The sequence below is a fragment of the Battus philenor genome, unplaced genomic scaffold, assembly GCF_028537555.1.
Source record: "Battus philenor isolate CCGP_79_NKW_IND1 unplaced genomic scaffold, ilBatPhil1.0.hap1 SCAF_11, whole genome shotgun sequence".
NCBI classification, from domain to species: Eukaryota; Metazoa; Arthropoda; class Insecta; order Lepidoptera; family Papilionidae; genus Battus; species Battus philenor.
The window spans coordinates 13,401,815-13,418,339 of record NW_027181673.1 but is presented as its reverse complement, the minus strand read 5'-3'; the positions used below and the strand labels follow the sequence as shown (position 1 = coordinate 13,418,339).

The 16,525-nt window shown below is 34.5% G+C and overlaps 1 protein-coding gene across 3 annotated transcripts in view; it reads right to left on the bottom strand.

Moving 5' to 3' along the window:
* The window catches only part of Klc (kinesin light chain), an 89,921-nt gene that overhangs the window by 49,946 nt on the left and 23,450 nt on the right, over window positions 1-16,525 (bottom strand). For 2 of the 3 annotated variants that reach the window (XM_068771426.1, XM_068771439.1), the window contains exon 1: window positions 13,269-13,454. The exons of the other annotated variant lie outside the window; for it this stretch is intronic. In XM_068771426.1, coding sequence (XP_068627527.1) covers window positions 13,269-13,297 — 29 coding nt within the window. In that variant the 5' untranslated portion in view covers window positions 13,298-13,454. Of the gene's footprint in view, window positions 1-13,268; window positions 13,455-16,525 lie in introns of those variants that run through there. 3 annotated transcript variants of the gene reach the window in all.

Sequence of the window (16,525 nt, the reverse complement as noted above, 5' to 3'; positions counted from 1 at the left end):
AACCCTTGTCATGGGTGGACAGAGTCTATATTTACATACTTATTTTTCTATTTTTTTTCACCTTTCGTTTCACCTTCGATTCTTTTATGTAATTTCCTTCCATACATGGCCTCACTTCCTTCGCCTTCCTTCCGGAGTCCTACAATTAAAAATGTAATATTTTTATCATTTGTTTAACAATTTATTTATTTTTAATTCTTATTTATTTTCTTACTATCAACATCGCACGCTATTAACATTTCTATTATCAGCTTTTTTATCACTCTTGTTTATTATTTTCGTTAATCTGGTTCATTGTTTTTATTTATTTATTGCTTTTTATTGTTTCTATATTACCTTTTTGCAAAACTCAAATGTCTGGCGACACTCTTCTGCCTCTGTTCTCTTCTGTTTTTACTGCGCCAAATACGGAACAGCCGAAGTGACTTATATCTGTACCGAGTTATAATAATTAGTTTTCCGTACCAATTTTAAATCCTAACAATTCATCATTATCATTAACGGCATTAACGGCAAACAATGCAAACTACACAAATGCCACCGTTAAACCACTCACTCTACACGTGTTCCACCTCTCCACGGGGCATCTTCAGGAGTTATGTTACACCGATTAGTGCCAAACACAAAGTGACACTCTCACTGTTTTTCGCATTGTTTTCCGTATACGCATTTATCAGCGGGCTGGCGGGCGGTGCACTTTGTTGCACGACTACCACTGCATGTGCGAAAGTAGCTAAATATTGTTCCTTTTCTTACATAAGGTGGAAGAACTAACCTTGTTCTTATTGCAATCATCTCTCACTTTATTATATAGGAGTTTCCGAAATTCTTTATTTAAATTGCAAAGCCTTATGCATATAAACACAGACACGTTTGACTATCCGTAAATCGTTTCATTATGACCCTTCAGGATCAATAAATACAGACCTCTACATAAGCCTGCCGGGAAACAAGGCGAGCGTCCGGTCATTGACCTAACGCGACCTATAGTCACGTTATTATTTGAACCACATAATTAACGAAGATATATTTACAAGCAACACCGCTTTGTTCATTACAATATGTTTCATTACTTTGACATGTTAACGGTACAGTCACCAATTTTTAAAATACCAATCGATTTAAATTTACGATTAATCTCGTGTTAATCGCTGATTAACAACATTTAGTAGCTATAGCGGTTAATCACAACAGTGATTTTATTTTGCAATATCACCGATTAACTGACGATTAGCAGAAATTAGTTTTTTTTATCTCATTTGTTACTTATTATTGTTCATTAATTTGAATCATTATCCACATAGAATCATTTACTGTGACCATTTGTGTACGCTATGAGAAGGATGTCGTCATCTTTTGAGTCCTTAGACGCCTACTGCAGGGTATAAAAGCCTATACCAAAGATATCTATGTAGGATCTTGTTCATATATATATATATATATTGGTATAATATGTCAATAAATTGAATGCATGATAGACGACACGTTCTTCCTTGAGTTTTAAACTTATACAGAGTAATTGATTAGAGGTATTGACTTTAAAGGGGGTGATTGTAAAGCTCTAACTTACGTATGATTTACCCTATCCAAAAATCAATGGTTTTAGAAATAATTATATAAGTGTTTTCAAAATTCGGATTACTACTTATTAAAATTAATTATTGGTTACTATCTATCCCTGCAGAAACTAAAAAATACATTAAAATAACATATTTCGTATTGATCACTTTTTATTGGGTGATTGTAAATTTGTATAAAAGCAACACAAGTCTTCGCTAACAAATGTGTTATTAATATCCGACCAACAGACGTATGCAACATGGTTTAAATAAAATTCAAACTCCCCACTGCATTATTACGGATATTAAACGGATATACGAGCTGACTGTAGTCAGACCCGTGGGACGAGAGACGGGGGACGGATATATCTACACTGTGACCCTAACAAATCCTTTGGGCGGGGAAGCATATCTTAATTAGCGTAGATTAGGGTGGGCGCCATTAGCATATTTCATGCTTAATGATCTTTTTGTATCATTATATGCATAATACACGAGCTATGGTAGCCCAACGGTAGCTAACTTGCGATCGTAGGTCGCGGGTTCGATTCATACAATCTTATGTACACCAATAACTCACTTGACGCAAAGTGAGGTTACGTTCCAAAAAAACACGACGCAAAGTCAATTAAGATTTTCTATAGGAAACCATGTAAAGATCGAAAATAGGTTCCAGGGTCACGAAAACACTACTTTTTAAAAAGAAAATTGAACAAAGTAAACATTAAAAAAAATAATATAAGTCAATAAAAAAATATTTACCTTTTTTGTAACCAGAAATAATACGTAAAAATTTATATAAATTTATTATTTTCTTTAAAAAAAAAAGCACAATACATTACATTACAATACACTACGTTATTGAAACTAACTCTAAAATTAGCAAACCAAAGTGAAAATAAAATTGTATTCAAATTGCGTTGATTTTTAGCTAGAAAGGGAATCTCAGAGTTTTGACGATTTGAAAAACAAAAGAAACAAAAGTGTTGACAAAAAAAAGAAAATTTCGAAAAAAGAATTAAAGACTCGATCCCAAAACAAAGCAACCACGAAAATCTAACGACGCACAGTAAAAATCTGTATTAATTAAGCAGCAACGCAACAATAAAAAAAAACTTAATACGAAACGACGCAAAGCGAGGTATTGGTGTAATTAACACTTTGTACATTAATTATAGAGGATTGTCGCTGCTCACATACAAGTTTCGTCATGGGCAGAAATTCCTTGCGTACCATAATACCACACTGTGATAGGCAATCCGGCCGCCAAGTGTGACGATTATGGTATATCCTCCATAGATATCTTTGATGCCTTACAATGGGCATCTATGTACTGAAACGACGATATACACAGCGCCCGGCATTTAATTTGACACACCGGTACCGAAGTTCACATCTAATATATAAAATTCTCGTGTCACGGTGTTCGAACTTGAACTCCTCTGAAACGGCTTGACCGATTTTTACCATATTTTATATGCGTATTCAGTAGGTATGAGAATCGGCTACTATCTATTTTCCATACTCCTAAGTGATAAGGGTGGTCCACCCCTAATTTTTTTTTTAAACAAATTTTTTGGTTTTTATTTTATTATGATACAGCATACCACAATACTTACAACCCTAAATTTTCACCCCTTTACGATTAACCCTTATTTTTTATTTGTTAATTAAAAACTTTATTTTTTGCAAAACAACGTTTGCGGGATCAGCTAGTCTTCCTATAAAATCAAATCAAAATGTATTGAATACTTGTGTAATATCTTTACTTCAAATTTATTTTAGTTAATGGCGTAACAACGCACACAGGGTACAACTAATGATTTATAACAGTTACAGGTGCTCAATATTTAAAGGGTCAATGTATCGCTCGTTTGCAATTAAAAAGTTTTTAAAGCTTTTACGACAAATTTTCGATCAACCTGTATAAAATGTCCGCTATTAAATATGCAACATGATTTTTTTTTCTAATATAATGACACAGTCCAATATCTTCTAGCCGCACAAGTCTATAAGGACAGATAGTAAACAATACTTAATTTACATAATTTTGAAAACATTTTTCTTACTATATCACCATTTTTATTATTTTTAATACATTCACTTACTTAATCATTTAATGGAATCAGGCGTTACCTTGTGAAAGTCCATCCTAAGTAAGAAAAGGACCAATATTTAGCTACTTCCGCACATGCAGTGGTAGTAGTGCAACAAAGTGCACCGCCCGCCAGCCCGCTGATAAATGCGTATGCGGCAAACAATGCGAATCACATAACCGCCACCGCCAAATCACTCAACACGTGTTTCACACCTCCACGGGGCATCTTCAGGAGTTATGTTACACCGATTAATGCCAAACACAGATTTCTGTCTATGCACTAATCAGTCTTTTTCTTACATATTTAATCGTTTTATCAACGTGTATGAAACAGTTACGTATTAAAAACTGCACCGGTATAAACTCTAACGAAAGGGTTAAATATAAGACGTGTCAAGGATAAGCCGCAGTATGAGAGCTCATCGTGAATCCTTGTCTTACGAGTGCCAAGGACTTGCCAAGGACTCCGGCCATTGCTTAACGAACGTCTCAAACAGCGACAGACGAAGATTTGCATGCATTCAAAAACCACTTTTAAATAAAGGACTATGTTTTATAGTGAAACATTTACTCAAAATATCTCAACGAACGTTATTCAAGTAGCAAAAGTAATTTAAATAATTAGAATAAGTGCAATATGACCATAGAAGTCTTTCGCATAATGGTCATTCTTTTATTTAATACAGGCAAATCATTTGACCACTTTCTCGCCTAATGTTAAGCGATGACGAAGTATACAAGGCTACATGTTTGTCTCGAAGATACCAATTCATTATTAACTTAAAGACTACCAATTTATTTAAATTATGACCTCGCTTTTGAGGCCTCTCGTTCAACCACTATCATGGGTGGACAGGATCTTTATTTACATTATAATATTTCATAGTTTTATTTGATATCCATACTAATCTTTCGCCTTTCTTGCTCTTTCATTCTTCCTTTACAATAACATTCATTCCTTTGTACTCTTCTTCCATACATCGCCTCTAGAGTTGTACAATTTTATTGATTTGGAATACAAATGTTATCCTAATATTTGACAAACAGGCGCTTGGCAAATGGCTTATAGACAGTCTTACCAACCATGAAAAAAAATTACCTGCTTTCCTAACGCGCGAACGATTTAAATGACAATTTAACCTTACTTTTTGATGTAGTATATACTATAACTATTTATATAATGTTGCTATGTATTGGATCCTATATACATAGATTCCTGCCTATATATAAGACAATAATACATAGGTATTTTCTACATAAACATGTCTAATGCGTTATGTAGAAAAAAAGAGTACAAAAAAATAAAACATATATTAAATGTGAAACTTCAATCACTTCTTAAAGCAACAACCGTGTATCCAGGCGGCAACACAAAAGAATTGCCTCCAGAGATATCATCAAAATAATATCCACTCCCGCTCGAATACCTCCTTGTGGGTGGCCAAACGCCTCCCCTTAGTTAACCTTCGAAATTCGCAGCACCTTACACGAGTCTGGGGCCGGGGGGTGTTCGGACGTGGGGAGAATGAAATAAACCGTTGCCGAGCAACCAAGGGCGACAACCCTCCCTGCCCGGGCGACGCGTTGGCGAGAAACCTTGTCGGTAACCGAATGTTTTGTATTTTTAAAACATTTTAGTTGATAGCCTTATTTATGTTTATAGCTTTTTAGATCAAGGCGAATTATAAATATTCTTAATTAATCATCTTTATTCATCATACGATGGCTTAAATCATCCGTTGACATCAAATTGAGTTTACAAGTTCGTATGAAATGACTTAAAGATAATTAAATATATAATTAAATTGCTCGTAAAATCAACGCATCAATACTGATGGAACTCGAAAGAACATTCACCTTTCCATTGTATACACCAAGTAGATTTTTATTGTTTTTGTTGTTGTCACAACGGAAGAGCAGAGAAATTTGAAAAAAAAAATTATAACCGGTAAAATGTATGGTCAGCGACTAGGTCGCAGCCCCGTCCTGTGCGCTGGTTTAATCAGGTCTACACCACGCTCGATACCACATTAGCCGAAGCAACACACCCCCGAAGACTGGCACAGATAGAGTTAACATAAAGCGCGTCAAAAGGGTAACAAGATTAAGTAAGAAAAGGACCAATATTTAGCCACTCCCGCACATGCAGTGGTAGTCGTGCAACAAAGTGCACCGCCCGCCATCCCGCAGATAAATGCGTATGCGGAAAACAATGCGAATTACACAACTACCATCTTAAATACCTCAACACGTGTTCACCCCTTCACGCGGCATCTTCAGGAGTTATGTTACACCGATTAGTGCCAAACACAGCTTAACAAGATTAAGTCATTATGTACCACTGATCGCTCACACTCATCCCAAGCACAGGTCCTGTTTGAGGGCCTTTGAACCTGGTCTCCCTACGGATCTTCCACCGAATCTAAGAGCTTGGCGGCCCTCCAATTCGATGAATTAGTAAGAAGCAGCGACCCGAGACAAGGATCTCCTATAGCCTCCTCGAAAGAAGTCAGTCTTAGGCGAAACGCCCACGTTTGCGAATTCCATTTGAGGCACCAGTGTTAGTCCGGTCAAAAAATAGTTCATAACACAATAACCAATAATAATAATTGCTTTAAATTTAATATATATAACTTACAATACTAAGTCCGACAAGATAGTTAATAAAATGTCAAAATCATTCTTCTTCGTTCATTAATACTGCGTCGATCTTCATTTCCCTCGATCTCCATGCGGCACGACGTTGCGCAGAATTTGTATTCAGATCATGTTCTCTTAGATCCCTTGGACTGTCCGAAAAAGACGACAGTCCAAAGGGATCTAAGAGAACTTGAAATAAATTGTGACGTCTTCTACAGCGTCTTCGTGATGCTGTCAGCAGGTTCAAGGCTTCTCCAGTTGTATAGTTTTATACATAAAATAACATCGTAAATCTTAAATAATGTTTCTTACCTGCTATCATAAATCTAAATGTAAAATACAGTTATATAATATTATAATATACTGTATATTGTGATACGGTTAGATAAACACCTGTTAACTAATCTTATCATTTTATTTAACCTATGATCCCTAGCGGAAGTGATGATGTAATCGATATATTGACAAACATAAATCCTTGAAAATATTAATCGATGTATATATATATATATAAAGCACCAAAACAATTCGAATTCAACAGGCTCACGTGTAGGTATGATCCGTACAGTCATTTTTCTATATAGCCCCTGTTTTTGAGGTCCTCTCTTTCCCCCTGCTTTGTTGAGAGCTGGTACTTTACAGTTTCACGTGAAAATATTTTTTTAAATTGTGTATATATATACATATATTAATGTTTGTAGTTTCTTTCTTCACAATTTCTTTTTCTCTATTCATACGTTCTTCACATTTTGTTTCATTCGTTTCTTTCTAATCTTCTTTTACACATCTCCTTTTTTCTCCCATCTACAGTCTCCGTACAGTCATGGGAAGTTTCACTTATATGCCAGACAGTAATATCACATATATATATAACATTATTATTATGACAGTAACAACATAAGGCAACAACAAAAGTCTCCGTATACCAAAAGTACGAATTATAAAATACAGTATCATTAAGTACTTTACATTCATGAGTATGTGCGACGGGGTAGAATGGTTAATATATATGCAAGTAATGCCTAATTATTGCAAAGCAATTCATCAAAATCACTGGATTTGTGAAAGAACAAAAATTTTCTTGATACCTCCGTGACACTTGAAAACACATATTTGTGGCAAACATTTTATTATTTCCTGGAGTAAGGCTGTAAAGCTAAAGATGACATCGAAAAACAAAATATAAATTATACCTTGTCGATAATTTGTAATGATTTATTTATCTTTGTTCATGTTGGGTAAAATGTATAATATTATAAAAATTTATAAATTCTTGGTACTTTCTGAACAGTCTGGTATTCAGAAAATAGCTTCGTTGTGACCTTTACGCTGTGACCCTTTTAATCAATATGTGTATCTAGATTTAGACCCGTCGTACGGACTAAAGGTCGACGGAGGACTTCGATCGATATCGCAAAGGAGAACTACACGCCAACAAACATTTTCCAAGCTCTGTGATCAAAAACTAAAGTGAAATTGGCATGTAATACTCCCGGGTAAGGAAGGCGAGTATTTTTTTAGGTTGGTAGTACTGTCTATTAAATTTGCCAAGCTTCGATTTGACAAAAGGTTTAATTATCTACGATTTTGTCAAAGGCGTCAAATCTAGATTGATGCCAAAATCACTGAATTTTAAAAACACTTCTGATATTGTTTCGCAAGCACCGTATTCCACTAGGTTTGTCTTCGTACGATCTATTCAGCAAGCTCAAAGGGTCAAGCGAAGACGTCGTTTTGATACGATTGAGGAAATAAAAACCTAAATTGAAGGGTATACCGGTAAAAGGCTATTCCAATTGTTTCGAAAATTGGAAAAAGCGTTGGAAAAAGTGAGTTTTATGGGACGAAGATTAATTTGAGGGCATAAAATGGATTTTGGAATAAATAAATAATGTATACCTTATAAACAAATTCACCTTACTTTTTTATCACAATATTACACCATTAACAGTTGACACATGTAAAAATATAATGGCTAATTTTATGTGGAACGTGTTGTGAACACAAACAAAAATGTCGTGTTCGATTGTCATATTTTCAATTCTGAAAAAAAAATGTTCTATTTTTGAATAATACATTGGGAGGCGGAATGAAAAATATTTATTATTAGTGGACTATCGTCATTTCATTCTTTTTTCAAAAAAAAAAGTTTCATAATTATAAATAAAAATCACACTTTCTTCGCATAAGAAGTAATACCATTAATAAATCCTAATAATAAGGAATATCTGTCTTATTTGTATTAACCCAATTATCTACGGAACCCCCGTCATATTTGAAACCGAATGCCGGATAGCAAAAAGGGTAGAGGAGGCAAATGTCGCCTCTATTTTGGCTGAAAAAGAAGAAAGAGAGTCTTTTGTTAAATTCTACAGGATTGTGGCAAAAAATGCAATAAATAGAAATAGGGTGTAAACAGGCAAACAAATAATGTATTTTAAAATGAAAAGAAATAAAAATTATATTAGGAATAAATTTAAATGTAATGAAATTAACTCTGTTATAAATATACCAATAAGAAAAAACATAAACAAAAACCTGTGATAAACTGTTATAAAAAAGACCAAACTGCAATAATGAGGATGGATGAATGGGATAGTATAGAAGAGAAAGACAGATAAAATTTTAGAGTGAGAGAACAGAGAGATAGATAATGTGATGCATGGAACAACAGTATGGTAAAATGAAATGTAAAAAAATTAATAAAAGAAAAATTTAAATCCCTGTTTCTACACGAATAGGGGTGGAAGAGGTCTCTAATAGCGAGGACCACATTAAAAAACCCCCATCATATAATTCTATTTTGCTAATCCTGTTTGATGTCTAGACAATTTCATTTCTTTTCAATTATGGAAGTCAGCAGTCATAACATGGATATGCCATTTTTGGACAATCAAAATACAAAAACAAAGAACGTTTGTTTTTTACTAATATATTTACGCAAGTAGCGGACATCTTAACTTTGGTTTCCTTAACGAGTTTCCGGAGTTCTATTTTGAAATCTCCGGAGGCAGGTCCATGTTACCACATACTGACATTTATTTATCCGCAACCCACTTAGCCTATTCAGTAGTTTAGCTATACGTATATATAGTTAATTATTATATATAGAGTCAATATTAGTCTTGTCTATTGTAGGCTTATACAGTCTTGGTCATAATTATATGCATATTTTTTTACTTAAGTTCAAAAATATTTTTTTTAGTTCAATTTTATTGCAAAACATTAATTGACATTTAGGTAATTTCAATTACACACATTTAGAGTAAGTTGGTGCATGTAGCCCGGAGGTAACTGACAATAGAGATCGTAGGTCGTGAATTCTATTCCCGGGATATAATCTTATATAATTCATACTTCGTACATTAATTATATAGGATTCCAATGCTCACAAAACAACTTTCCAAAGGATAGATAGCAGCGTCATTTGCGTACCATAATCCCACATTACGATCGCCAAACCACCTGCCAAGCGTGGTGATTATGGTATATTGCCCATAAATATCTTTCTAAGAAGCTTATGCTTGCAGTGGGTATCTATGAGCTGAAACGATGTCAGGAGAAGAGAGAGTGATGAAAACAGGCTGTGAAGCACTGATATACAAAAAAGCGAACATGTTCAAACATGTGAAATTGTAAGTGTATGCATTAATGTTATTTTCTAATTGAAGACGCAACTTCAAAGAGTGCATTAAAACAATTACGGTGAAAGTGAGCTTACAATTAACGCATTGAGAGCGGCGTATAGACCAAACAATGGAACTATAAACCCAAACGCAATCACGTCTGCAGCCGGCGGTGCGCGGGCACAAACTGCGCTAATCGATGCGTCTAGACACGGGGGGCTGCAATGAGAGCTAAACATTAAAAAGTTCCTTTTCGAATTTCGAACGGAATCAGTGTCGTTATTTTAGCACGGCTCGCTGGCTGGAAACCCGATTAAAAAGGTTTTACAGCTTGCCTTGCCGCCGGTCGGATTTATTCGTTTTTTTTAAAGTTACTACTCTGCTACGGCTTAGAGGAGGGAACGCAATAAGTTTTATGTTAATGCACAGATTATAAATCTGTTTTTTGAAATTTGTTGTTACTTAGTTTGTACATAAAATATATACTCGATAGCTTTGATTGCAGGTATAAATGCTTCAAAGGGGTATAGTTCATATGCAGTTAAAAGACCTTTATTTACACCGACTTCCAAACATCAATAAATAATTCAAATTTTAAAAACTAATTCTCTTACTATATTAACAGTACGTTATATATTTCTAATACCTTTGATTTTTGGGCATGGTGTACCATAGAAGAGTGAATTTATTGTTCACTTATTATCAAGTGTGAGCTATAAATTCACTCTTTTAGATCAGGCACCACAAGATACCCGGCGCAATCCGACATTTTTTTAACTTCACTAGTAATATTGGCGAAAAGCCTCCAATACACAAGTACAATACCCGGCGATAAATATTGCACATCGACCTTTGGAAAGAGACAATCGGCTAATTTCGGCTTAGTAGAGCATTATCTCTATCCCACACTACCTATGAGACGTTTTGTCAAACATGCGATAGAGATAACGCTCTACGAAGCCGATTGTCTTTTTCCAAAAGTCGATGTGCAATATTTATGGCCGGGTACTGTATTCTGTTACATTACATTCTTACATTACATTATATATGTTACATTACATAACATTCTGTTACAAAGTCTAGTGTTATAACTGTAATAAAGTAATACAGTACAGACGGCCGTAAAAAAACAATTATGGTTTAACACCGTTTATCGTTACATGTACATTATGTGTGTACATAAAGGTTTACCATACAATGATAAAAAAATGAAAGTAACAATAAACATTACATTTTAGCAATTTGCAACACTATACCTGTCTATAATCAAATGCTCGCTTTTCTTTCGACGCGCACTAGTGATGGGTAGCTTGCGATCTAAAGACAAGAAAGATATTTATCTTTGCAAAAAATCGCTTATGCGCATGCATAGCATTTTCTCCGTAGAAATAAGTGCTGTTAGCCCTAAGGCTTTTATAGCCTCATCTGAACTGAGTTCACTGAGAGAAGGGTCCGTCTTAAACTTATGCGCAAGAGTGTACGAAAATGATTCTCGGGTCGGGAATTTATTTATTACGCTTTTAACATTTCGATTCAAAGTGGCACGAAAGGTCTGAAACAACGCGATTGTTTGATACTTTCGAATCATCATAAGGCATCATACGTCAGAACGGAACTTGTAGTTATGTTTGACTAGCATTCCTTAAGGCAATCACCTTTTTTATCCTTTATAGGCGAAGCATTTGACCTCTGCTTCACTTAAGCACAACATCTTAAGCAATGATGAGGTCTGCCCTGCTACACGCTTGCCTAGAATAAACCTATTCACTCTTATCTTAAAAACTACAAGTTATAATTGTCTGGAAACAATGACGCCATCAGGTTATTCCACTCCTTGTCTGTTCGCACTATAAAAGTATTAGCAAAACGCTTAGTGCGGGTAGAAGGAATTTCAACTGTGTACGGATGTCGTGAATCCGTGCGACTTTATATCCGATGGAAGAAAAAAGATGTGTGAATTATTTGGTGTAATTCCTCTGCACACTCTCCAAAATCCAGTCTGTAGAATACCGAAAAGCTGGCAACTTTTCGCGCTCACTAAAACATCGTCACCAAATAGTTTCTTGGCTCATCAATCTAGTTCACGGACCCTTTCGCGTGAACTCAGTACCGATGAAGCTGTAAAAGCCTTCATCATCAGATAAAAACAAAAGTATTGGCTCATCTCTGTATGGAGTCTAAAGAGATGAATACAGTAAATATTACGCATTACTGCTATGCGGCAAAACATCAACCTATCTAAACTGCCGCTTGCTAAACATGAAACAAAATCTCGGATAAAAGACGGAGGCAATTACTTTGAAGGCGTATCCTTTTGATCCCTCTATCCCAGACAAAAATACGTTACTTCGAGGTCAAGGACAAATCGAAGGACGATCGTTGTCTAAACGTTGAAAATTTACGAAGATATTCTAGAATTTTCTCTTGTTGTTTTTTACCTTAACCTTTATCGAACGAGCGCATTTTTCTAGAACAATGACCAGTTTGTCGAAGGACTTTTAAGAAACTAATTGCTTTATTTCCAGAGAGAGCAAAGGTGCATAAACCCTGAGCGAACGAATGCCGCCATACTCTACAATCGTTCAGTAATGGTTAATATAATTAAATCCTTCCTTTTAAAAATGAAAGTAAAGTGTACAAATACATTGCTAAAATACATTTCAAATAAATTGCATTCATAAAAAATAGTGATACGTGCTTCCATAAGCTATGAACATATACAGAGTATTTGATTAGAGGTGTAAGTTTTAAGGAAGTGAATGAATAGCACATTTGTTGTCAATTTATGTATGGTACAACTTATCAAAAACTCAATGTTTTTTGAAAAAATAAATGACGTAATTATAATACAGAAATAACAGGGTTTACAAAATTTGAAACCCTACATATTAGAAATGCAATAAATACATTATTGTTTCATTTTTTTTTATGGCTTCCGCTATTGGAGGCCTCTCGTACCCCTAATTAGTTGGGATCAGGGTCTTTGTTTACAAATAAGTTTTTCAGATCTTTCATCTTTATTCTTCACTCACTGTATACTTCTCAATTTCTTTTATTCTTACCTTATTTCCATCACAATATCTTTCATTTTGTTCTTTCATTCCTCCTTGCTTTCATTGCCTTATTGTTTCATATTTCAGATTGATCACTTCACTTGGAAGTGTGTGTAAAAGCTATATATAATATTTGCTGACAAATAAACTAGTGCCGAGGATTCCCACTTTATAACTATATCCAATTATACTGTACACCAAATAAATTAAAGTTGACATGAAGTTTTAAATAAAAAAACAGGCGAAAATTTTACTATTACCATTAATAATAATAAATAAACACAGTACTTACATTCTGTAGGCGTTCAAAGTCTTCGACATTATAAAGCGCTAGTCAACTAGCAGCTACAACCCATTTCACTACACACCACGTTTATAGTAACACACTCACGTTCTTAAAAACAATAACAATAATTCCATACAAACTCAGAATCTAGTACGGATGCGATCCACTATCACTGAAATCACAACACGATTAAAATTCGCAACTAAAACGAAATACAATAAATATCTAGCAAGACCAACCTATAAACTTGCCAAACGGACAATTCCATTAAACAGCTAAAATAAACTTACATACCTAATATAACTAAACTATTTCATATGACATTATTAATCACGGACTTTAGTTTGCTAAAATGATCGACATATCGCTGAAATATGTAACTATAATATTTTTATTTACACCTTTTTTGTACATCATAGATAATAAGTAAAAAAAAACAATTAATTTAGAGTTACAAGAAATCTTATCGCTCGAGGCGATCTCTACCAGACAACCTATATTATAAGGAGGGCAAAAAAATGTCGTTTCTGTCGACATATTTTACAGAAAAACCGATTGATTTTTACAGCTCCGGCATTGATTTTGTACACTAGATGGCAAAAGGTTGTTGATAACGAAGGTATATATATTGTTGATTAGAAACAAAAGTTATTAAAAACGTAGCCATGTGAAGAAAGTAACATTACTTTCCGGTCCCATAAATAAATTCACCAGACAAGACTATTACAATAAAATATACAAATTATCATTGATAGGTCAAAACGAGCTAAGGATTCGTTTACATTAGTGACGAAATTTCAAAAAATACGAACTCTTGTTTCACCTCACACAGTTTTTATCTGAATAGAAAGTTTATTTTTACCTGACTACGCTAACCAAGATTCATTTGCATATAGCTTACAGCCTAAAATTTGTTCTACGGTAGGAAGGTTGCACCGAGAGGCTGCGAGATCAGATACTTAGGCGGACGCTCTATGTAACAACTTGAAGGCTTAAGTGCCAGCGCTTGTCGACAAACTAGTTTAGACGAAAACCTATTTAATTACTTTAGTTCAATAATTATTTTTAGTAAATAAAATATTAAAATTAGTCAATAATAATGACATTAAGATCTTTAAGGAACTACTGTACTATCAATCAAATAATTTAGACTCATTTAAAGAGGTACATTGCAATAGATGCCATCAGATCAAATTACACTATTATTAAATAACGATGTAGATAGAGAATTATATTTAAATTAACCATAACAATAACGAAGACAAACTATAAAGATGAATTAAAAAAATGTCATTGTAAACGCATCCTTACAATATTTGAAACATATTGCAATTATTTGTCTCACTCGCTTAAAAGAGTGCTGTCGACAATAAGTTGTCTGACGTGCGATGTGAAATAAATAATATATTACATACAAATAAATATTACGTAGAAAATTCCAAAAAATGTCGAAATGAAAGTGAAATGTGACGTAAGGTGATGTATCAATTCCGGACATCCACGTGTGTCATTTTTAGCAAAGACGAAATAAATCAGATGCCAATTATTGCACAATCGACAGAGAGCGCCACCGTCCGCACGTGCGCCGGAAAGAGATGCACTAATTGGGCACAGACTAAAATAGATCCACTCCTACGCAACACGGCTACTGTGTCGTTGCTCCCTACGCATCATTGTTTGGCAGTGCTCTATAAACTGTTTGTTTTGTTTAAAGAGCTTCTTCGCTTTGTATCGTTCAGAAGTCTATAAGCATAACAAATAAATATAGTTTAGTACTGTACTTTCGTGTACAACAAAGGCAAAATGCGTCTGTTCTCGTGTTTTTCATTTTACAAAAGAAAAATTAAGATTGATTTTTCAGAAATGTTTTCTGGAAATCTTAGGCAACTAACAGTTTTAAACGCGTCAATATAAGCCTCTTAACAACTTTGCTACCAACTAATCGGCGTACGTGGAGGGGCCGATCTCGCGCCGACGCGAGAAGTCTACCGAACAGTTTTATGAGCCAGTACGGCGCCGGCGCCGCTCGAAGTAACATGCTAAATAAGTATCTTCACTGCGTATTTTTTTAATTAACTTATATATGCAAATGGTACTTAACTAATAATTTTTTTAACAAATAAGCAGCAAAAAAGAAAGCTTCCGACTGTTTCCAATGTTCAAGACACTGGCAGTGAAGCTAATAAAGAACCGAGTCCGCAAATCGTACTAAAATAACGTGTATACCCTGAAATAAAACATTCAAAGCGACTCGACAAAAATAACTGCGAGTTTATTGCATCGGAAGTGGAGCAGAAACAGCGAGAAAACGTAATCGCTTGTGCAGCAGGCAAACACAGTCACTGTGCAACTATGTGGCGCTTTCATAACGAATCGACTTAATTATTATCGACATTGATAAAGATTTGATATCAATAATGATACTGAGTTTGAAAGTGTATTCATTATTACTGTTGATCGCAATAGATTGAATTGTATTTGATACTTATCGTGAAGTCATAATGTCGATAAGCCGTTCTTTCGATACGTACAAATGGCTACATTTTTATATCATTTTTTGAATGATTTATTTGAGTTTTTTGCTAACTATTTTTAGTTGATGTTAGTGCTGTAAGAAGCGAAGGGTTCGTGAAGCAGAATATTTATTTAACGATTCTCCTCGATTGACTCTTTATCATCCCCATTATGAAATGAATCGACACGACATACAAAAATAATTGCCAACTATCTCTCTAATGAACATCGATCTTCTGGAATTTCGGAATGAACTTGACATTAACATTTACGTTTGAAATCATTTCCATATTAATCGAATTTCACAATTAAATTTAACCTTTTAGCTGCGGAGCGAATAAAAATGAATTACTCTCAGCCATTTATTCATAATAGGGTCAAAATTGATGTTTTTGTTTTGTATTTGATTATGTGACAAAATATCTGCATAGGAAGCGTTTGCAACTGTCGCGTTGTTAACAAACAAATATGACCATGATCATGCAATTATTGACACGATAATGTAAAACAAATGTACAGCGCCAGAATGTGATATTCGCTGTAAGAAAGTGTCTATAGTCGAGCGCCAAAAGGCGCTGTTCGTAGTGAAAGGGTTAAAAACCAAATCAAACATTTCTTTTTTTATAAATCAAAGTTTCCATAGACCTCCTTCAAAGATCGCTATGATCACGAGTCTTATACTGCCCGCATTCAATGACTTCCAGCGACTCTTTGATTATGTTTTTGGACCACACAGTGGCATCATACCC